Below are 22,146 nucleotides of genomic sequence, written 5' to 3' on the forward strand. Positions count from 1 at the left end.
TCGTATCAAAAGCTCCAATTAATTTCACTCTTTTTCTCTCTGTCTCACTTGGATTTTTTTTCTGTTCTGTTTTATATTTTAACGTTTTTATTTTGGCCTCTGGTGTTCACGACAGTCACATTCTCCTTTGAGGAGCTCAACATTTAGGCAGGTGAGTCACTGATGAAGAAAAGAAAAAAAAACAGAGGGTGAATGATGGAAGAAAAGCAAAAGAGGACGGAGAAGCTGGGAGAGGACAGTTTGGGGGCATGTATGAGCAGCAAAATTAGGCATAAACAACTTTTTTGTCTGAGTCCTTGTTGTGACACAGTTCGAGTTCCTCCCCCCTCATTTATTCTCTTTTAACTCTTTAGTTCATACGTTTCGACTCTCATTTTAAAACCAGCTCATTGTTCCCTGAGATTAATTAGTCGTCTCTTTCATTTTGTCCCCACCACCCCCACATATCCTCCCTCCAGTGAGCGAATCCCCATATAAAGATTGCATATTACCGAGCGCCCACGGTATGTTAGGAACAAGTTTAGCAGCTTGCGGACGACGTTTAAAAAGACACACCGGCCATGTGTGTGGATGCTGTAACCTCGTATTATCTGCAGTGTAATAAAACAACATTTCTGTGTTGTTTACGTGCAGGAGAAGAAGAAAAAAGCCCCGTCTTTGCCATCTGACTCAATGGCAGCAATAATTATGTCAGCGATCAGTCTGCAGCCCTCAGGGACTGTCCTGCTCCTGTTTAACACCAGTGTGCTGGCCTAAATTCCCCCACTAAATCCCATTGTTATTATCAATGAATATCTAGATTAATGCTGAGAAGAGTGAGGCAGACAAAATGAACAACACACCGATACATGGCAAAGACGGCCGTTGTGTTTTCAAGTGCTCTTTTAATCATTGAAGAGGTGTGATCTAACAAGAAGAGAACATATTATGTGACTGATTAATATTTTTAATACTTATCTCAGTATTACAGTGTTTCCATATTATGGGATGGATACTTTAGCACACATGTGTGCAAAAGAATCCCAGCTGTGTGAATCAAACTGCCGATCTTGACACCATCCCCGTGTTTCATCCATCAAGCTCTACAGGAACATGTGTTTTTGTTGTGCAACAATAGTATCGTGTTGCCGCACCTTTGTCGCACCTGGTGCCGAAGGTATCAGGAAATATAATCTCAATACACGGTCAGACGAGGGCGACGATACTGTTGGCTGTAATTATTCGGGTCAGTCGAGTTTTATTCCTAGAACTGTTGCTCCCTGGCTTACTGTACGCTCTGAAAAAGCAACAGGGTTTAATGAGATATTGATTCAGCCCAGCGTAAATGGAAACACAGCTACAGTACAAACTAATCGTAGCTTGTGAATAATTCTGCTGATCATCTCCAGCCCACAGGAGTTATGTGCTGCTTTTTATATGGTCCATTTCCATGAAAAGCATTTATCGACAGGGACGTGTTTATGTAGTTTTAAGTCAAAGAAGGAAAGACTTTGTTAACAGATTGGGTGCTAATAAATTATTTGACTCATCAATCTAGGTCACTCTGTGCAGACCACAAAGAAATACAGTATCTACAGAGGTCAGACTGCTTTAAGCTGACAGGAAGACAACAGAAAGTCAAATAAGCGCTTATTTCAACCAAGGTATGCAGAAGAGCATCTCTGCAAATTTTGAAGCAGATGGGCTACAACAGCAGACCACACCGGGTGGTCTAAGGACAGGAAACAATTCACGCAGGCTAACCAAAAATGGACTCTTAATTTCTGCTGCAACATTCACATAAACAACATGAAAGCACAGATCCATCCTGCCTTGTATCAGCAGTTCAGGCTGCTGATGTGTGGGGTATTTTCTTGGCACACTTTGGCCCCTTGTACAAACTAATCATCGTATGTCAAAGCCTACCTGAGTAAACTTACTGACCATCCCTCTGTAGCTTGCAGCAGAATAACGCTCCATGACACAAAACTCATTTAAAACTGGTTTCTTGAACATGACATGAGTTCAGTGTAGTCAAATGGCCTCCACGGGCACCAGATCTTAAGCCAGCAGAGTACCTTTGGGACAAATTTGCAGCAAGTGTGTGATGCTGTCACATCAACATGGACCAGAATCTCTGAGGAATGATTTCAGCACCTTGTTCAATCAAGAATTAATGCTGCTCTGGAGACAAAAGGGGGTCAAACCTGTTAGAAGCCAGGTGTACCTAATAAAACGTCGGGTGAGTTTAAGTATACTGTTGCCTCAATTTGGACATGAACAGAGTGTTTGCATTGTAACACCTAGGCTATATTTTCCAAAACTTGTCCCTGACAAATACTCTCCATGTTTTATTTAAAAACTAAAGTAATCCATAATATCTTTGCAATAAAGGGTAAACAAACAATGATGAAAGCAAGTTTACGAGGTTATTTCTCACTATCTGGCTGCAAAAGAAAATGCAAATTCAACCGCATAATTAATTTGGCTAAGCAGAAAATGTTAATTAAATTTTCAATACCTGAACAAAAGCAATTAGTGAAAACATCGTATAAATACCCTGTTTTGTTAAATAATAAATAAATGAGCATTTAATGAATTTGTGGCACAGAAAGGAATACATTAGCACGGGGGTAGAAAAGGCAATTTATAAAGAAGTGGTTACAAAGCAGATTATTTCTTGTTATGGTCTGTCCCGAGTTTCAAGAAGAATCACCAGAGAGCTAAAATCTGCATCAATTGTTCTGATTTAAATTAAGGCAGAGCAGATAGCCAGTCATCGCATGATGTTTGGCATCACATCAGCGGTTCAAAGCGCAGCGCTGGCAGATGTGTGTGTGTGTGTGTGTGTGTGTGTGTGTGTGTGTGTGTGTGTGTGTGTGTGTGTCAGGCACGAGTTGGCTGACTGGCAAGACGGAGACTTGTAGAGGGGTTCATGCATTTCTAGGTCAGAGGAAACTGTTATCTGTTCTTTCAAGTAGAAGACTGCATCCACAACATAACAGTTGAGTCCAAGTGATCGGACAAAATGATCAGTACCGACTCTCTAAACGGAAACAATTACAAAGCTTTTTTTGTCTATGTTAGAGAGGGTAAGTGCACACGTGTGAAGGTCGTGCTAATCTTACAGTGATTCACACAGTGTTGGTTTTATTGGTGGCACATTGAGCTCACCACTTTGGAAACATGCCCATTAAATGCACTCACTCACACACTCACACTGTCCTCACGTTCCACACGCAGCAGTAGTGCTGTCAATCAAACCGCGAGAGGCTCTCATCACACTTTTATGAGCGCGTAAATAAAGAGCACGTGAAGTGTGTAGCCCCAAGCATGTCATCGGAAAGACTGTTTAATACCATTTGAAGCCACATTTGAAAACAGCACTCCGATGCTTAATGTGCATTTTTCGTTAGACAAGTCGGGCTTACTTTTACTTAATTCTTTGTTATAATGTGCCTTTGTGCAATTTTCTGAAACAATTTGAAAGCAACACAAAAAAGGCAAAGAAATATTTTGTGAGTGCATTATTCCTGCAAATTTGCACCGGGGTGCTATGATGACAGCGTAACACCATCAATATTGGTAATGCAGTACAGTATATTTTTTTTGCAAACTATTCCAAGCTGCCTTTTTGTTCTTTTTTACCATTATTCCTAAATACTTCCAATAAGCCAGTGTAGGCAAAACACAATGTGCAACACTGGGGAAAATAATCTCCTTTGTAAGTTTACAACTGAGCCACACACACAGTGTGTGCACGTTTGTGTGTGGGTGTACAGTTTGATTCTTTGACCCTCTGCCAGTTAATTTTTATGAAGACTGAACAAATAAGTTTGGATTATAGCAATCCTTTCTGAATGGCTGCTCTGCAACATAAATGAATCCATCAATATTTGTGAGACCTCAACCTTATTTAATCACAGCGTGTCCCTTGCTGCTTTAACATTCTGGTCTCTTTCCCCTGCTCTGCTTTGTTTTTTCTAAATTAAAGGGAACAAAACCAAAAGCAGCAGAGAGGCCAGAGAATATAGAGAGGGAAGAAGAAGGAGGGAAAGGAAGAGGCAGGACTGCAGACTGATAAATGTGGAGCTTTAGGCTTGAATGATTGGAATGGGACACAGATGGATTAGGCATTTAGCAACAAGAGAGAGCAGTGGAGCAATGAGAGGGGGAGACATTGCAAGGGGGCTGGGGGAACCCGATACTAAAAATATCCATGTGTGAGGGGAAAAAGAAGAAGAAAAGAAAGACACTCGCTGCTAGTCTACGTCAAAAAATTGGGATTAGGAATCAACGCTATTGGTGCTTCCTGTCTGTCAATCACACATAAAAGAATGAAAACACTCCCTCCAGCCTCCATGTTTTGTCACCATGGTGGTGGAAGATGTCAACACCACCAGCGAGACAGATGCTTGCTATTAGCATTAAGGACAGATCCGGTGACACAACTTTAAGCCGAGGTCGTAATGACCGGCGTGACTGCTGTGACACACAAATGAAACGGTTGGACGGAGGGGGAACCGCTTGTCATCAGATAGCTCTGAGGATCCAGCACAGAAATACTTGAACAATCTAACAGTGTGCATGCACGCACTTTATGAATTTCCTGACAGTTGCACAAACAAACTTACAGGTGTTAACGATGTGTAGATAATCATAAAAAAGACGTTTTTGGGTCTTTGTGTGTGTGTTCCAAAGTACTTGTGAGGTGAGTGTACGATTCACCTCACAAATGATTTGTGCTCATCAACAAGCTGCTCTGTGTAACACGTTAGGCCATCAGTCTGTTTGCACTCTCAAGTATCTACAATCACTCACTGACAAGCATGCCCACACACACTTAGACAGGGTTTAACTGACCTGTACAGCATGCCAGTCTTTTGTGCAACTGTCTCGTCTTTGCCCAGGCCAAACATTTTCAGGTACCAGTTGGTCTCCATCTCTCTGATTACTGCTGCCTTGTTTCTATGCTGTGCCACCTGTTTCCCGGAGGAGGAATTGCGCTTGGCATCCTGGGAGTTGCTGCGCTGGGCTTTTAGCCCACTGAGAGAGGCCACTGAGTGTTTTCGGTGCACGTGGGGAGGCTGGTGCCCGCCGGGCCCTCCGATGCCCCCTCCGCTGCTTCGTGCAGCTAGCATGGCCCCAGAGCGTGGCCCCCTCCCCTCAAGAGCAAAGCTCCGGGATCAAGGTGAAAAGAGCACACTTAAGGTTTCCAAATGTTTCTCGATCCTGCACCTTCGTTTGGAGATGACGGTTACTCCAGCCTCAATGAGTGATGTATATCTCACTGTCCTGTAATCACCCAGCAATGCTCTCAGTACTTTTTAGATACCTTCTACCAAACTATCTGAAACTGTCCTTAGATCTTCTTTCTCTTTGAACTTGGTTCTTTTTCTCTCCTTTGTGCCTGTCAGTGTGTCTGTCTGTGCAGAGTGCTCCCTGGTCTCTTATAGCCTCATCCAGCTTGAAACAGGATCCCAGTTTCCTTGTCTCGTCACAGCCTGCGCTGGCCTAAAAGGAGGGAGCCAAACATGACTGGGTGTCAACAATACATACACACTCGCACAGTCTCACACACACAGGAGTACACAACAAATCTGAGTTCTAAAACAGGTGAAAGAAATATAAAAAGACACGATAACACACACATTGCAAACACACAAGCCCGAGCTCATAACGCACAATTATAGAGAGAAGTTGTAAATTGGAAATACACACTGCACGTGATTGTTTGAAGCGCACACCCCTTTGCTTCTTTTTCATCTATAGCACTGACACCAATGCAGCAATTTAGATATTAAAATATAAACAGGGAAACCCAGTTTGTAAATATTCACAGTAGATTAGGTGACCAAAAAAGAGAGTCAGGGCATGGAACTGCTGTGTAGATCACTATGTTATTTCAACTTGTATTGCATGTGTAAATTCTGTGTGTGCATGCTTGCAGATTTGCATGTAAGGACATGTGATTTCATTTTTTCTAAGCAAAGTTTGATGCTCAAAATTGAACCCAACATTTCAATAACGTTTTTTTTAAACCATAGTCAGATGTAAATTATATTTCCTGCCAGAATGTGCCAGAAACCGGTGAATAAAACAGCAAAGCACAATGGTGCAAAGAAGGGGGGTAAGTGAAGGTGAATGGAAGGACCCGATCGGTGCACTCTTTCAAGCATTGTCTGCGGAGAGGAGAGGGATAGCATGCTGATGAGATGCAAATTAATGTCAGGAGAGCACAGGACCTACGGGGCTATTCTCCACCTGACTCAACATAACGCTAGTCAAATACAAGCAGTAAGGTAAAAGCAAAAGCAGGAAAGCAGAAAGAGGATTTGGGCTTATTGTGGAGTTCATTTAAAAGCAGGCTTAGTAAAGTGCTGTCACTTGAAGGACAAGAGTGAGCTTTGCGGGAAAGCTTGGCACATAATGCAGTCTCAGAACTTTTGCTAACTTTCTCAAGTGTCTTGACTTCTGACAGAGGTAGACAAAAATGCTTCTCTTTTATATTGATCCATTAGTGGTTTATTAACCAGCCAACAGACCTTAAAAAGCAAACGCATGCACCAGTTTAAATGCACAGTGGACACCCAAAGATTGGTGTCCTCAGAGGTCAAGTGAATAGATCAGTGATGGAGTGTCAGCCCTAAATTATTCAACCAAGTAATGGGAGCCTGATAGCTCACTGGACATGTGAGGGGCCCAGGGCAAAGGTTGGGGTCAGTGCTGGCTACAAGGTGAACCTCCGCCTGTGGTCAGCAGCTAATTTGGATTGGAAACTTGCTGGGACTTTGTACTTCGTTGTTTACGCAGTATCTTTTTAAAATGTCTGATATATTAAAAAACAACTTAAAATATCAGAAATATATATAAAATTACAGACATGTTTCTTCAGTTTTTACATCTGGTTCTATGAAACACTGCATCAGTTTTTTTTTTCTTTTTCCATTTAACCAAAGTTGTTAATCGGCTGGGGAATTTCTGCTTGTTGCGCCTGCTAGGTCACCTGTAGGGTCTTCAGCCGGACGCATTCAATATTCAAAATTTCACTCTTTCCTTCTTCTGTTGGCAGAGCAGAAAAGTCTCCCTGTTGTCTCCTGCAACTAGATCTCAGTTTAGGTTTTACATCCAATACTTACTTCTTACTTACTTCTTTCCACAGTAAGAGCCAAAAGCTACTTTTCTCTGACTTGTCAGCCAAGTCTTTCTGGCTTGTTCCAGTTAGTCCTCACGTACCAACATCAGTGGCATCCTGCTTCCACAGGTTAGGTGATGGTTCTTCAGCCAGATCACTGCACTAACAGCAAAGATCTGAGTATGTCAGTCATTTCGTATACTAACTTCTTCCTTGGGATAGTTAGCTCAAAGATAATTTTGTTCTTCGTCTTACTGGATGAAGAATTACTTACTTACTCACATTACTACACGAGAGAGGAGACACGAGTTGAACCTACATCCTTTTTTGGGTTCAAACACAAGGAGGTTGCTTGTTGCCCATCATTTTGTCAATAACAACTGGTTCCCAGAGGACATTCCAGGCTCCAGTTGTCCAGATAACTCAATGTATTTACACAGATCAGTGCAATTCTACACTTGGAGTCGCTTCAGTTGCTTGCCTAATCAAATCTAAAAATAGACATGAGGTGAAATGTACCAGAGTTAAAGTGAACCCTCTCCTTTAATCTCAAACATTGTTCTGCCATAAAGAGTGTCATGTTTGCAACCATCCTTCACATTACTGCCATCTTGTGGCTACAACTGGCTATTGCTACTGGAAACTGCTTGCCTTGGATGCTGTATGAAACTGTAGCATGTCTTCATTTTACGACCCATAAACAATGACAAGAGCTTGTCAAACTGAGAGGCCCAGAGACTTTTCTAGTTATCTTTGTTTGTTCATTGTGGATAAACTTTCCATCTGTGATGGGAGACTAACAGGAGACTAGTGTGAGAATTAAGCTGCTGCTGAAACTACTTCCATTGTTCAGTTATGAAACAGCTGGGAATAGAAAAGAGATAAGCTTCTGTCATTTATCAATAGATAAGTTTTCTTACTGACGACAAGTGTTGGGTTCATTACACAAAAAAGTAATGTATAACATTTTACTTGTTGCTAATGCATTAACTATTTTATTTATTTAAGCATGTAATTTGTTACACAACTCTCATAAAACTACTAAATCACACATTACCAGTTAACAATCTAAACCTGAGGCAACAGTTCCAGGCACCAACATAAAACCCTGTGCTAATTAAGATAGACATAAGGTCTTTGTTTTAGTGTGCAAGTATGAATACAAAGCAAAACATGAAAACCAGCCTAAGGAGACTTCAAAGCAATCATCACAATGATTCTACCTTAGAAACATGAACAGGTAGAAACGGAAGCTGTAAACCTGACTGAGCATCACTTTATTACTTGTTGAAATTCAGGCTCGGTCTGCTGGGCTGGGTTCTTAGCTTAGCTTAGCTTAGCTTAGTGTTAGCATGCTGTCTGTGCAGGTGCTTGCAAAGAGCTGAAGTTGTGTTCGAGCCTGGATGCTGTTTGCACATAACTGTCACGCTCTTGTCCTTCTGTGCAATAAAAATAAAAGTAATGTCTATATCTCCACTTCTCAAGAGCTTTATATAGAGCTTAATATTTTTGTGCAATATATTTATTTTTACTTTTGATAATTTATGCAAATTTGACAATGATCGTTTTCTATGTATTGGATATTTTCGTAGTGTTTTATTGCTTCTTTTGCTAAAGAAATGGTTCTAAAAACGACTCCTCATTGTCAGATAATAGTAGAGAATTGTTTTGATTGTATAGTAGATGTTTATTTGATTATACAAATAATAATAATTTACTAAGACATCCATGTAGAGTGCATGAAGCTACAGGAGGCTATCAGCATATTTAAAGAATCAAGGACAGCATAAAATGGTTATTATTTGTCTTGTTAATAGGTGGAGGGTGCTGTTTGTGTCTGCTTCCCTTTCTGCAAAAGTCACTGCAGCCCTCTGACATCAAATCAAGTTTCCTTCTTCTTACACTGGAGAGTAACATTCAGGCCGGTAGTAGTTAGAAGTGTTATGTGTTAGTTGGCCAGGATTTCACATGGCTCAGAGCTTTAGCATCTCCCAGTGTTGGGAGTTAATTTCCTCCTAGCTTAGTGCGTCCACTTTTGGTCTCTTGAGATAAACCAGCATATTTCCAAAGTTCACATGGACCTGCACACACCACCTCTACTTGGAGACCTGTTGTCCTTCGAGGTCATTTAGAAAATTTGTCACACAGTGTGTATCGAACCTGACCCGTGTGCAATGTTGGAGTCACTAGGGTGGAAATTCTAGCACGAACAAAATCCGTCATTCGTGTTGTTTTCATGAGGTCTCACGGAAAGGTAAACTGATAGTACTACTACTATTACTACAGCAAATACTACAGTATAGGTGGATATGCAGACTACATATATATATAGAGAGAGAGGGGGGGGGGGGAGGGTGAAATGCAGTAAAGGAATGGTGAGAGGGTGATAAAGAAAACGTGGTGACATTATAGAGTTTAAACAAAAAGACACACAAACACACACACACACACACACATATGAACTACACTGGTGCAAAACTGTGTGGAACAAAACAGGACAGCTGCTCCTTCCACTATTAAATTAGAAGACGCATGTTGAGCCTTTGCACCTCCCAGGGGTCTCCATTTTCTCTCACAAAGTGTTTTTTTATATGTAGCAGCTATTTAATTCTCTTTTAACAAAAGAAAATTAGTAGAATTGACAGGTTAATTCATTTTATCTTTAATATGAGATGCTGGAAAGAGATAATTGCAGCTTTGAAAACGTTATAATGATTTTTTATTGCAAGCATTTTTCTTCTCACTCCACAGGGGGGAAATAGACTGTATAAATATAGTTAGTGACAGGTGTCAGCTGCCAACACTGATCTTCTTAACATACGCCTGAAGTATCAATAGAAATAGAAATAGAAAAAGGAATATAGCTGTATAAACTAAATGAAATATGACTGTGAATTACGCACATACAGATCACCAGGAGCTCAAGTGATCCTTTACACGCTTGGGTCCCTGAGTGCAAAGTATCATTTTGACATTAAGAATAACACAAATGTCATGGAAACTATTCAGAAGTGACTGGTTTCATGACGATGAAAGGTCCTTAATGGTGTTTACTGTTTACAGCCACCTGCCTGTGTAACCAGTGAGGGTAACTTAAGCTATGAGAAGAGGTGAAGGCAAGTTTTGATAAGCTTCATGTAAGGAAGTAGTATTTTGTTCTAAATTGCAATGACATGTTGTAAATTGTATGGAAAAGCAAGCAGAGACTTTCCCCATTACCCTCACATTTCTTTTTCTGCACAACTTCATTTTCTCTCCATCACACTTCTTGGCCAAGGTAGTTGTGTGATTCCCACACAAAGCAAGGATTAGAACTGATCTCTGGTCTCCCATCAGTTTAAAGTAAAAGATGCGCTTAAAAAACCCTGTTTGCCCAGCTCCAGTCCAGTAGTTAACAGACATGTCTGTAAAACAGAGACAGCTATAGTTTCCTACGAGCAGGAAATCAGTGCAGCTTTCAGAGGCAATAGCAGACTGCAGCCGCAAGATGACAGTAATGTAAAGGATACATGCAAACACGCAAGCAGCTTCATGGCATTTCAACAACATTGTATATTTTAATTTATGTCTGTTTTTAGATTGAGAAATTAAGCACTGCCTTGCTTGGCTTGCTTATCATGATGGAATACCACTGCTAAAATAACATACCAATGAAATGAACAACATTTTTAAATGAGTGGAAAGTCTTATAAATAATTCGTATGCTGTTATGGACCCAGCAACATAGAGTTTGGGTCTTCTTCCTCTTTTTCTCTCCACTTCTAACTCTTTACTCCGAAGCTTCAGGTGGAATTATTGGGCTGGCTCTGCTGTACTGGCCTATGCATGGGCTCCTGGTTCCTGGTATTTAAAGGCTGGACGGTGTAGCTGTCTCTGCTAGGCTGTTCTTGTCGTTACCATGGTAATCAGGCCTTCCTTTTTACCTGTGTTTTTGGCTTTTATTCTATGGTATCGTGTGTTGTTCTCCTTCCTAGTTGTCTGCTTGGACCCCAATCTGAAAATCGGTTTACCTGGATATCCATTTACCTGAGTCTGTCTACACCAATCTGTTTATCCTATTCCCAGCTAAGGAAATGACTTACCTGTTTTCCACCTGTCTGCCTACTCTCCAGCGCTCTCATATTCTCGCCTGCCAGTCATGTAGCCTTCGGCTGCCTATGTTCAGGAAACAACAAGTAAGCCAAAAGAAAAAACATTTCAAATTCAGCAATATTCGGTTCTATTCATCTTGGCATTTGGTATTATGCCCTTTCCTCTCAGTTTCTGAGTTTCCAGTCCCTGCCCTGTGATATATCCTACCTTGCCATTTAGGTGCATCTACCAAAACTCTTGAATGAGTTTGAACTTTGGTGACCTTGACCTCAAGGCCAAAGGTCAGGTTCTGAAAATCATCTAGGATTTTCCAATTGACACCATCATTTAAAAATCTCAGAAGAGTTTGAATTTCAGTGACCTCGACCTCAAGGTCAGAGAGCACGTTTACTGAGAACCTACACAGACAGCCTGTTAACAAAGATAACCAAGTAAGCAATTCTGGAAATCTTGTGTAAGTCTATCTCCGTGGTACATCACTGTAATCTAAGACACTTACCTCCACAAATTCCTGTTTCCATGTCATGTGCTGTTAAATTTTGAGTTCATGCTGGCAGTTTAAAAGGTGTAGACAGACTCTGGCAAGCCCTGATCTAAATTCCTCTCTTTGTCTTTATTAGAGCATACCCTTCCATAACTCTTGCATGAACATGATGGTAACTGATAACTAATCAGAGCCACAGAACAAAAAACAGTCCCACCTTCTCGATCAATCAGTCATTTTCATGCTTTTGCTGTTGCAACACAGGAATTTCCCAACTTCCACCATTATGAGTATCTAGATTTTTAACTTATTGAATTTCATATTAATTAGATTTTATACGGATGGAGACTAGCTAAACACTGGATTTTACATTTGGGAAGAAATACAAATGCTATAAGTCATCAGTTTGATGGCATTTAAACGCTTGTATTTATAGCAGACAGGTGTTGAAAATTAACATTTATTAAAACAACAGACTGTAATGATGTAAACTGTTCTGACAGCCTACAGATAACTGAAAACAAGCACGGACGCACGCTCAGAAGCAAAGTAAGATTAACACACATATATATGCAGTGATGCACGTGCACGCGTCTCAGTTTAGCACCAGTGTTTCTGTTCATTGTCGTCAGCTGACAATAACTTATAAACATTCCTTCCTTCACCCCTCTGTCACCAGGAGAATTTATTACCGTCCGCACCGATAGCTTTGATTGGACACAGTTCACCGTCCCCCTCCCCCCCCCCACACACACACACACACAGATCAGCACATAGGTTGACGTGCAGAAAAAAATAGCAGTGATGAGTGATGATGATGATGATGATGATGATGACGGTGAAAGAGGCATAAAGCAACACAAAATATAGCTTTTTCATCTTTTGTAACACAGACATTATCAAAGCATTATAGCAGCAAACACACACAGACACATGACATCATGGTGCGCTCTGCTGTCTCTGTGCTTCCTTTTGTCTCTTCAGCAGTAAGAGGCCATCACATGCAATCCATCATAATTAATATCTCTCCATCTCATAAAAGTAGTCTGAAAAATTCATCATATCTTTTTAATCTTTCATCACTCCATATATATTGATGCAGTATGTTTTTTTCCTATATTGATATCAAATTGGAGCCTTTCATCAAAGAAATGTAATGTCTTAAATCAGAGTGAGAGTTGTGGCCAATTTAGTGCATATCCAACCAACGTGCAGATTAAAAAGAAGAAGAAAAGAAAATCTTACATCAGCGCCCTCTGCTGGATTGTTCTAGCCAGCTAAGAGATTTGCAGTGGTGTGAAAAAGTGTTTCTTGACCTGTTTTCTCCTTTAGTCTACTAGTGCTTTGTGTATTTGTCACACTTACATGTTTCAGATCAAACAAATTTTAATATTAGACAAAGATAACCCGGGTAAATGTAAAATGCACTTTTGAAAAAAATTTTTTATCCAAACCTACTTTGTCCTGTATGAAAAGGGACTAAGAATTGCAGGTGTCACTCGTCTCAGTTAAGGTTTCATGATTCAACAATAAGAAAGACACTGGGCAAAAATGGCATCCATGGGAGAGTTCAAGGAGAAAATCAATGCTGACCAAAAGGAACACAAAGGCTCATCTCACATGGAACAATGAATTCTACTGTGGAGTATATCATATTAGCATCATTGGTATAATACCCCCCCCCCCCCCCCCCATTTACATTTTAAAGGTGTGGTGTGTCCTAAGTGGAGGACAAAAGAAGAAGTGCAGTTAAACAGTGTGCGAAACTCTTGTCCTTAAAAGAATGGAGGAAAATCCAAAAAAAGACCTGATACAGATAGATCTTCTGTTGATCTGTTCACTGAAACCTGATCAGAAATGGTCTCAGTGGAAGGGCAGCTGCATTTTACCCAGTGGTGTTGGAGACCTTGGCAAAGCTCATGAAATTACACAGAAAAATACCATTAAATTTTGATCCACCATGCAAAACCATCTGGAAAGCATCTGACTGGCAAAAGCTTAATTTTTCGGCATGACACCAACACATGTCCGATGCAGCAAAGCATACATATATAAAAAAACACACAATTAAAAAAAATTAACACTATCAAACTTGGATCGACATCCCCAAATCCCAGATCTCAATATTATCAATGGAGTGTGGGATCATCTACGAAACAAAAGGCACCCAACACCCAAAGAAAAGCTTTGAATGTCCTTTAAGAAGCCTGGAGAACTTTTCCTGAAGAACAGCGGGGACAGTGCATCACTTTCGTATATTCTGCATTTGATGGTAACTTATGCTACTCCCTTGGATTTGGCCTACAGTGTTGTCTTTACTAATGGATCATGGCAGGCTCTGGTGCTGTCCAGCTCTTCATCCTGAAGACTTGTTATTTGACGTCTGTCTGCCTTTGAGATGTTGGCTGGCTCTCGCTCTGTGAGGTTGCTGTATCTACCAGCCACTTGGCCTTGGTGTTGTGTAATACCTCACTCTCACAGATGTGTGTGTATGGGTCTGTCCTTGTGCTATTATTCCCTTGTAGCTAAGCAAACACTCTGGATGAATCTTTGGAGAACAGGCCATTCATTCTCTTGGCTTCTCTGGTATATCTCTTCAGCCTAGTGGTCAGAGCCGTGAGGCTTTGTTTGGCAGTTTCTAGAGCCTCAGTTATAGCCTTTTTGTTGTACCTCTTTTTCATATAGGACCTGTCTCTAATAACAGCCTTCTGCACTTCAGTGAACAGACTGGCTGAAGGAAGAACAGGACTCCATGATTGCCTGGCAGCAAAAATAACAGGGCTGCTAACAGCAGGTACTTATCTAGACTGTCATAACAGATATAAACTGGTGGACTCATAATGGAGCTCAGGAGGTTAAGTTCAGTGCATTTATTTACTGTGAATGACAATGGATGAAGATGGATAAGCAGTCAGAGGGTTTCAGGGCTCCAGTTCAGGTAAATTAACAGAATATGTCTTCACAGGAAAAACTCTATCTCACTTGGGAAGGATCCCCGAGTCCTGCACAGAGGGGAACAGAACAGGTAAGGTGGAAATCTAAGAAAAGCACAGCACAGACTGAGGCAAGAGTAGCCAACAAGACTCCTAAGTAGTGACCAGGTGATCACAGGATTTTCAACAGGTGAGTTTATCAGCACAGGTGTGCTGGACACACACACGCACAGCTATACACAGAGATAGAAGATGAAGAGTGGAGGGATAGAGAGAGAATAGGGTGAGCCAGCACTGGAGGACCATGACACTGAATGGCAAAACAATCCTAATCATGAAGGAGCCCCACAAGGGCACAATGGCATCAAACTACCAGGCATTTACCTGCCTCTCCACAACACTGATGTCTTTATTTGAAATTTGCATGTGTAAAGTGTAAGAGCTAGTGTCTCGTGAGAATATCCTTAACGAGAGTACAAGAGACTTTTCATGGACTGCGAGAGCAGATGTCTTTCATGAAGCGTGTTGAGCTAAAAGTTTATTAAAAGTAAAAGCAACACAAGGACTTAAGGACCTCTTTTCAGGACAAGCAGTCAACGAGGTATTTGTCATTTGAGAAATGTTTTTATTTGTGTTTGGACTTGATATGTGTACTGTAAAGTTGCTAATTGGTTTGTAATGTTCACTCGTGACCAGTTCTCATGGCGTATTGGCGATGGTGAAGCTGAGGCGAGAAAGCCCAAGTAATAAACGCCCGTTTCAAAGAACCAACCTGTGTCTGTGCTGTCGTGAAGAGAGCTACAATGAGCACAACTCAGAAAGGCATTAGAAATAACGTGAGAGGGTTATTGCACCAGCTCCTGGTTGATAGAGCAGTACACCAGGGCTCTAAGACCAGGCAGACCAACCTAAGCACTGCTTGGATTGACTTCAACAAAGTGTATGACTCAGTGCCCCACACATGGATACTGAGGTACTTGGCACTATGCAAGGCTGATAGTGCGCCAGTAACATTCATCACAAACTCATTTGTACTGCGGAAGACAACACAGGAGGCCAACTCCAAGGCATCTGATCCACTTTTTATTAAAGTTATCTAGCATAATATATAAAAAAAAAATCTACAAAAATAATAATAATGTTTCTCTTTAAGGAGAAAAATGATAATGATAATGACATAATGATAATTGTAATGATAATAACATTTATTATATTATTGAGTAATAAAATTATCCAGCAGAGGTGCACTATACATGCATTTCTGTGTTTTTTTACACGAAGCTATTTGTATGCATTTCCTTTTTAAAAATTGCAAAGTGTTTGAAAATGGTATTCAAAGAGGTTTTACAGTAACAGCCTGAACTTGTTATTATATCTACAAAATAGCTGTTTTTGGTCTATCTAATATATCACTTATTGAAATGCATGTGAAGGTACACACATTCAGTCTATTTAGGTATTTAGACACGTACATAATTTTGCATGAATACTTGTGGATCCAAAAGAAATATATATATCTTTTTCAGAATAAAATATTTTGCCCATTAATTATAGAACAAGCATGATGATGTGATCAACATGACTAGAAAGCCTAATTAGCAGCAACAGCTGTTCATTGAGTCAGTGGCACAACTTCTGTCTACATTATTTTTACATTTGTGGCTAACTTTAGTTATTACTTCGCCACTAGTCATCGATAGCAGTGGTTGCAATTGTAGCCTCAGTTGCAGTCGTAGCGAGAGACGCTGACGTCCCAGTTGAGGTTCCATCTTTAGGTTTGGGTCGGGGCTTCATCAGCTCCTCCTTATTGCGATCAGGTTTGATCAAAAGGATGTAGCACTTAGGCAAGAAGATGCAGGTTAGCAGGCCAAAGCTGGAAGCCAGGATGGCAAAAATCTGAACGGCAACCATGAACTTGCCACGGGTGCTGAGGTAAGCCGGGACAAAAGAGATCCACACGATGAAGAAGACCAGCATGCTGAAGGTAAGACATTTTGCCTCACTGTGAAAGTGTTTAAAAAGAGAACACAATTAATGTGATGAATATATAAATGACATTGTGTGTTATGAAATATTTCCCCCACAAGAAAAATTAGGGTGTGCATTGCTAATGCTTAACTTTCCTTGTGTGACCTACCTGACGTAGTCCTCCAGTTTGCGAGCTATGAAGGCAAAGATAAAGGCCAGCAGAGCCAGCAGGATGTCATAAGCAAAGATGCAACAGATGAAAACCACTGAGCCTTGATCGCACTCAAGAATGATCTTTATATTCTGACCAGAGGTGTTCTTGACGGGTTGTGGAGGTAGGACAATGAGCCACACTGTGCACGCTATAGCCTGGGAAGAAGGATGTTAATGTCCGCTATATTTCCACATGGTTTTATGTTACAAACATTTAGAGGTCAGGGACAGATGTCGTATTTTACAGCTGATTAAGGTTTACCCCCACTGATGAATTATTTATGTTTACCTGTATTAATGTAGCTACAGCAGCTATTGCCCTCTGGTGAGCACGGGTGAGACGGTCGACCTCAGGGATAGGAGGGGCACTGGTGTCATTGTGGAGAGTGTTGGTTACGATGACATCAGGACTGCCATCATTCGCCGCTGCTTCGGCAGCTGCTCTTGCAGCAGCTTTTGCAGCTTTGGCAGCAGCTCTTGCTCGGGCTCGGGCAGCTTTCAGCACCTGGGCTCTCAGCATCAATACTGCTGCCTTACCTGAAAGAAAAAAGTTTACTGTGAACACACAGATTGCCTTTTTGCCCCTTATAGAGAAAATCTCAGTGATTTTATTTTGTCTGGATCAAGGCACATAAAAAGGTTAAGTAAGCTATAAAAAAAAATGGAAAAAATGATTTCAATTGGTCACCAACCAATTATGGAGGAAAGGCAGAGGGCGAATCCTAGAGCCAAGGCTACTTGACTGGTCATGCAGCTCCAGTGTTGTGGCTCTCCGAGGAAGACGATGGAGCAGAGGAAGGTCACCACCAGAGAGAAGAGCAGTGAAAAACTCAACAGTGTATCGTTGGCTTTCACCAGAGGGGTGCCAATGTGCATAATAAACAATACCTGGGAGAAAAAAATAAGAAGTTTAACTTTTTTTTTTTTGCTTGTTTCCTCTCCACATCGGAGCTTCTCTCAGGTATAATTTTGTGTTTGGCTTTTCTCACCCCGACAGCGATGGTGACTAAAGCTCCAAAGGCAGAAATGGCAATAAGAGTAATTCCCAGTGGTTCTCCAAAGGCCAGGAACTCAATGAGTTTTGGTACACAGGCGTCATGAGCCGCATTGGACCAGAAATCGCCAGTGCAAAGGATGCATTCACGAGCATCTGTGATAAAGGGAGGCCAAGTGTAATACGAGGGCATCAGGACCATGTTTACCATAATCTACATGTGCTAATGGTGTTGGGTCTATTTCAAAATTCTTGAGTTTTAAATTATCAACAGTGACTGTAACACGCAGTGTAATTCTGTGTATTTCTAAATGTGAATGTTAGATAGGAAGCACTTAAAGCATGAATGTGTGAATGAGGCAAGTTGTACAAAGTGCTTTGAGTACTCAAGTAGAGTAGAAGAAAGAGCCCATGTACCATTTAAGAAATGTGGTCCTGTTGTTTACTGACCAGTTGTGTTGCTGATCTCTCCGTCAGCACAGGGAATGCAGTCAAAGCAGCAGACCGGCTCTCCCTGTCGAATCCCCTTCCTGGTGCCCGGCTGACAGTTCTCACTGCACACTGACCGAGGAGGCTTTCACACATAGCAACAGAAATACATGAGCTACCGAATCATAATCTAAAAGGAGCATATGCTAACTTCTTCTTTATCGATATACCGCTGACCTCCAACATGTCATTGTTCCACACGATGGAGTCGTTCATTATGGTCATCCTGTTCTCTGGAGCTGCAGAGCCATTGTAGTTCCCCACAGTGACATAAGATATCTCCCCATTATTATTGACCTGCCAGTTGATGATGTCATAGAAGCCGTCCACATCTCCGTCGTTAAAGAAGATCTCCTCCCCTGTGTTTGGCATTTTGAAACGCACATTCTTCACGTAATACATCAGCTAAGGAGGAGAAAAATTGAGGTTTAAGTAGCAAAAGTACAATACGCACACACGTGACCTCATTATTGCACACGTTTACCTGCCACGGCTCAAAGTTGTTGATGTCAGCACATGTTTTCCCGACAAACGGCCCTTTTCCGGGTTCACAGTGCTCCAGGTTGTGCAGGGCGTTGGCTACAGCATACACAGCTTTGTACACGCTGCGTGAAACAGTTTCTTTATTATTATAAACATTACCACCCTGCTACAACGAGACAACAAAAGGACAAATGTGCCTTTTCAGAATTAGTACCTTGCTTACTTTGGAGCTATTTTCTGTGGTAGAAACAGTTCACAGGAAAGCTGCACACACTGCACTGAGTGAATGATTCACACAGGGCTCACTGCTACTGAGGCTTTACACACAGAACTAAAATAGATAACTATAAATTGCTTTCAGGAGCACTGTGCGACAACAGCAACAAAGTTTTCTCAGTGTATGCTGCAACAGTAGCACATTTAATTGTCTGGGTTATGGTTATATATCAGTTGCTGTTTTTGGTTGTTTGTTTTTTGAGCGGTGGCATTGTGAGCTGACCTGTAAGTGATTCGTAACTGAGAGATGTCAGAGTACGTGTTGTTGAGTTGTGCCACAGACTCCTGCCCGGTACACAGCCCATCAGGCAATCCTGTCACTGTCCTGGACAGTGTGCCGTTCACGTACGTGGCCCTCTGTTTTGCCATTCTCATAGCTTTGCTGTAGTCCAACGTGCAGTTAAACAGCTGCAAGGCAAAAGTAAAATCACAAAATTGTTATTTTGTGGGGGATCTGTTTAATTGTCAGTGTTTTCACTGAAGGTTCATCATTCACAGTTTAATTATCATTGCAATACTGATTCTACCATGTAGATGTTTGCAAGTTCCTAAGGTTAACAAACACACCGTCTCCCAGAATTCCTCAGTGAGCAAGTCTGCATAGGGGTCCAGATTCAGTAGATGATGCTGAAGACCGGGGATGTCAGCCCTCTTCACCCCAAAACCCAGGGTGCCAGCAAGGATTGAGCTCACCTGGATAGAAGCATTCAAATAATCAAGCTAAGCTCAAACATTAAAATTTGGTCCAGACTGGTTTAAACTTTCTGGATTTCTTTTGGTCATCAGTCAGCTGTTTGCTCACCCCAGGTGGCCGGCTGATGAGAGCGGAGGTAATCCAGGCCTCGCTGGCGATCCAGGTACGGTTGGTCACATTGTTGCGGAGCAGCTCACTGATGAGAGGACTGAGGTCCACGTCAGATGAAAAGACCACAATGATTTTGGCTGTGGAGTCAATTACAGTTTGAACAATGCGCTGGATGGCCTCTGGGGAATGCACCTAAAGTCCAAAGATCAGAGTACAAATTTTTTTAGCAGAAATGAAACCCCTGTGTGAACTAACAGTTGGTTTAGGGAAATAAAGATTGACTGGCAAAACTGACTGAAATCTGTCTACCTTGGGCAAGGTCTCAGAGAAGGAGATGCAGACGCCAGCTTGCTCAACCTGGTCCTTGAAGTCTTTGATGCCGTACTTGCCGTAATCATCATCAGCAGCTATGCTGCCCACCCAAGTCCAACCAAAGTGTAGCACCATCTTGGCCATAGCCGTAGACTGGTGCTCGTCATTGGGAATGGTCCTTAAGAAGGTGGGGAACTGGAACTTACTTTTCAGAGCAGAGCATGTCGAACAATAACTGACCTAAAGACAAGAGTACGAACACACTGTTGCTTTTTGCCTGAACTCTTTATCTTTGTTCATTTTCCTTAACTTTATCAAATTTTTTGACACGAGTGTCAGGCTTACCTGCGGAAAATGATAAAGTCCCAGGATCCTGGCAGTCGCGATGGACAGATCCGAGCCCCCGGCTCCCACTAGAGCAGCCAGCGGCGCTCCATCGCCGCAGCGGTAGTTGGGTACAGCTTCGTCTTGGCCTGTCAGGTAGGTCAGGGTGCCCTCCACAGCCTTGGAGATGGTGAAGCAGGAGTCGTAGATGACGTAACCCAGGTCAGTTTTGGGAAGCAGGTCGTCCCTTGCATTAATTTCCTTGATGGCAAACAACATGGTCTGTGCCCAGCGGAAGGTACGAAAGTTAAACCTACAGGATGATAAGTGACGAAGGAACAGCAGATTAATAAAGATCAGCCAGTACAAACAGTAGTGCAAGAAAGAACCTTTCTTTCAGTTAATACAGGTATTCAGTGTATGCAGAAAATGACAATACATGAAAACCAACTAATTGCAAACCATTTTAGTCTTGTGACATTATAATTTAAACTAGCCCTTAATAAATTTGTTGATTATTGTTGTGTGCTACACTTTGTAGGCCTGCCTCCATAATAATATGGCCTGCTGTAATTAATTGGCCCCAGAGGTGTTACACTACTCCGTCTTGATTCTGTTATAAAATTATGAAGCCAAGACTCCCAGGAGTAAACTGTCAGGTAGGAAAGTACTAAAATTAGGATACTTTAATAAAATTTCTTTATTCATTTAAGATCCTAAATAAGTTTTCAAGTTTAATTTTAGTTTGTTTAATACCAGCGCCCTAAGCTAGAAGACTAACCCAGCATAGCAACGATGATGAAAAAAGACATAAACATGCCCGACTCACCCCACACAGCCTGAGGAGAGAGGCACACTCGAAGTGTTGCCCTTGTTGGAAGCAACGCGCTTGTGAACAGGAAACATTCCCCCAACCACGACAGTCTTCTTTTCTACGTCCTTATAGCCGCCCAGGTTGAACTTGGCCTTCAGCTTGCATGTAGATTGTGCCGAGAGAGGTCTGAAGATGCAGAAAAGGGCACACAATCCAAGGAAAAAGAGTTTGATGTCCATGCTGTGTAGACGCAGACAGGGGTTGTGAGCTCTAGTAGCTGTAGACAGCAAATGGAAGCAGAAATGTTCGACAGGTGTCTTATCTGCTCTCTGGGGAAAAGTGCTGCACGAGGCAACCTTACAGATTCAGCAGAGCAAAAGAGAAGAGGAGGGCCCCGAGTTGAAATGAGCAGTATTTTCTCAATATGAAACACGGACAAGGCCTTTTAAATTTTGATTAAACACACAAGCTTTATGCCAATTTGTCATTAATAATGTAACAATAATAATAAAGTAGGCGTGCTTCAAATCCAAAGGCTGCAAACAGGTTTAAATCTCTTTTAAAGAAAAAAATCTGGACTTTGGGTCCACCAAAGATTCACAAAAAAACAAACACATCAACACATCTGCCTCAAACTCCTGGAAACATCCCATTATTTAATTTCGTTTATCTCTGTGCTCTCTGTATGAAAATACCAAGCAGTTCATTAGTCTGTGCTGCAGATAAACCGCCACCGGCCAGGAGTTAATTGGCAGCTGCATGTGATAACTTGTACAGTCTCTATGCAATACTACAACGCTGCGACTGTTTCTAAAGCGTCCCTTGTCCCCTGCGTACGGGTCTGG

At 41.6% G+C, this 22,146-nt stretch overlaps 2 protein-coding genes across 2 annotated transcripts in view; both read right to left on the reverse strand.

Moving 5' to 3' along the window:
- Positions 1 to 5,408, reverse strand: part of kcnab1a (potassium voltage-gated channel subfamily A regulatory beta subunit 1a) — a 136,500-nt gene extending 131,092 nt beyond the window's left edge. Inside the window, exon 1 of the mRNA XM_076892278.1 lies at positions 4,843 to 5,408. Coding sequence (XP_076748393.1) covers positions 4,843 to 5,120 — 278 coding nt within the window. The 5' untranslated portion in view covers positions 5,121 to 5,408. The remainder of the gene's footprint in view (positions 1 to 4,842) is intronic.
- A 10,412-nt stretch (positions 5,409 to 15,820) lies between these two features.
- vmn2r1 (vomeronasal 2, receptor 1) lies at positions 15,821 to 20,301 on the reverse strand. Its single transcript, XM_004561448.3, has 12 exons — positions 20,161 to 20,301; positions 19,849 to 20,043; positions 19,614 to 19,739; positions 19,270 to 19,454; positions 18,772 to 18,892; positions 18,465 to 18,692; positions 18,249 to 18,372; positions 17,794 to 17,954; positions 17,497 to 17,692; positions 17,094 to 17,341; positions 16,761 to 16,960; positions 15,821 to 16,625 (listed from the first exon to the last, which is right to left on the reverse strand). The coding sequence occupies exons 1-12, from the start codon at positions 20,296 to 20,298 to the stop codon at positions 16,310 to 16,312; spliced, it is 2,238 nt and encodes a 745-aa protein (XP_004561505.2). The 5' UTR covers positions 20,299 to 20,301; the 3' UTR covers positions 15,821 to 16,309.
- Positions 20,302 to 22,146: the final 1,845 nt, after the last annotated feature.

This window comes from Maylandia zebra, linkage group LG14, assembly GCF_041146795.1.
Source record: "Maylandia zebra isolate NMK-2024a linkage group LG14, Mzebra_GT3a, whole genome shotgun sequence".
NCBI classification, from domain to species: Eukaryota; Metazoa; Chordata; class Actinopteri; order Cichliformes; family Cichlidae; genus Maylandia; species Maylandia zebra.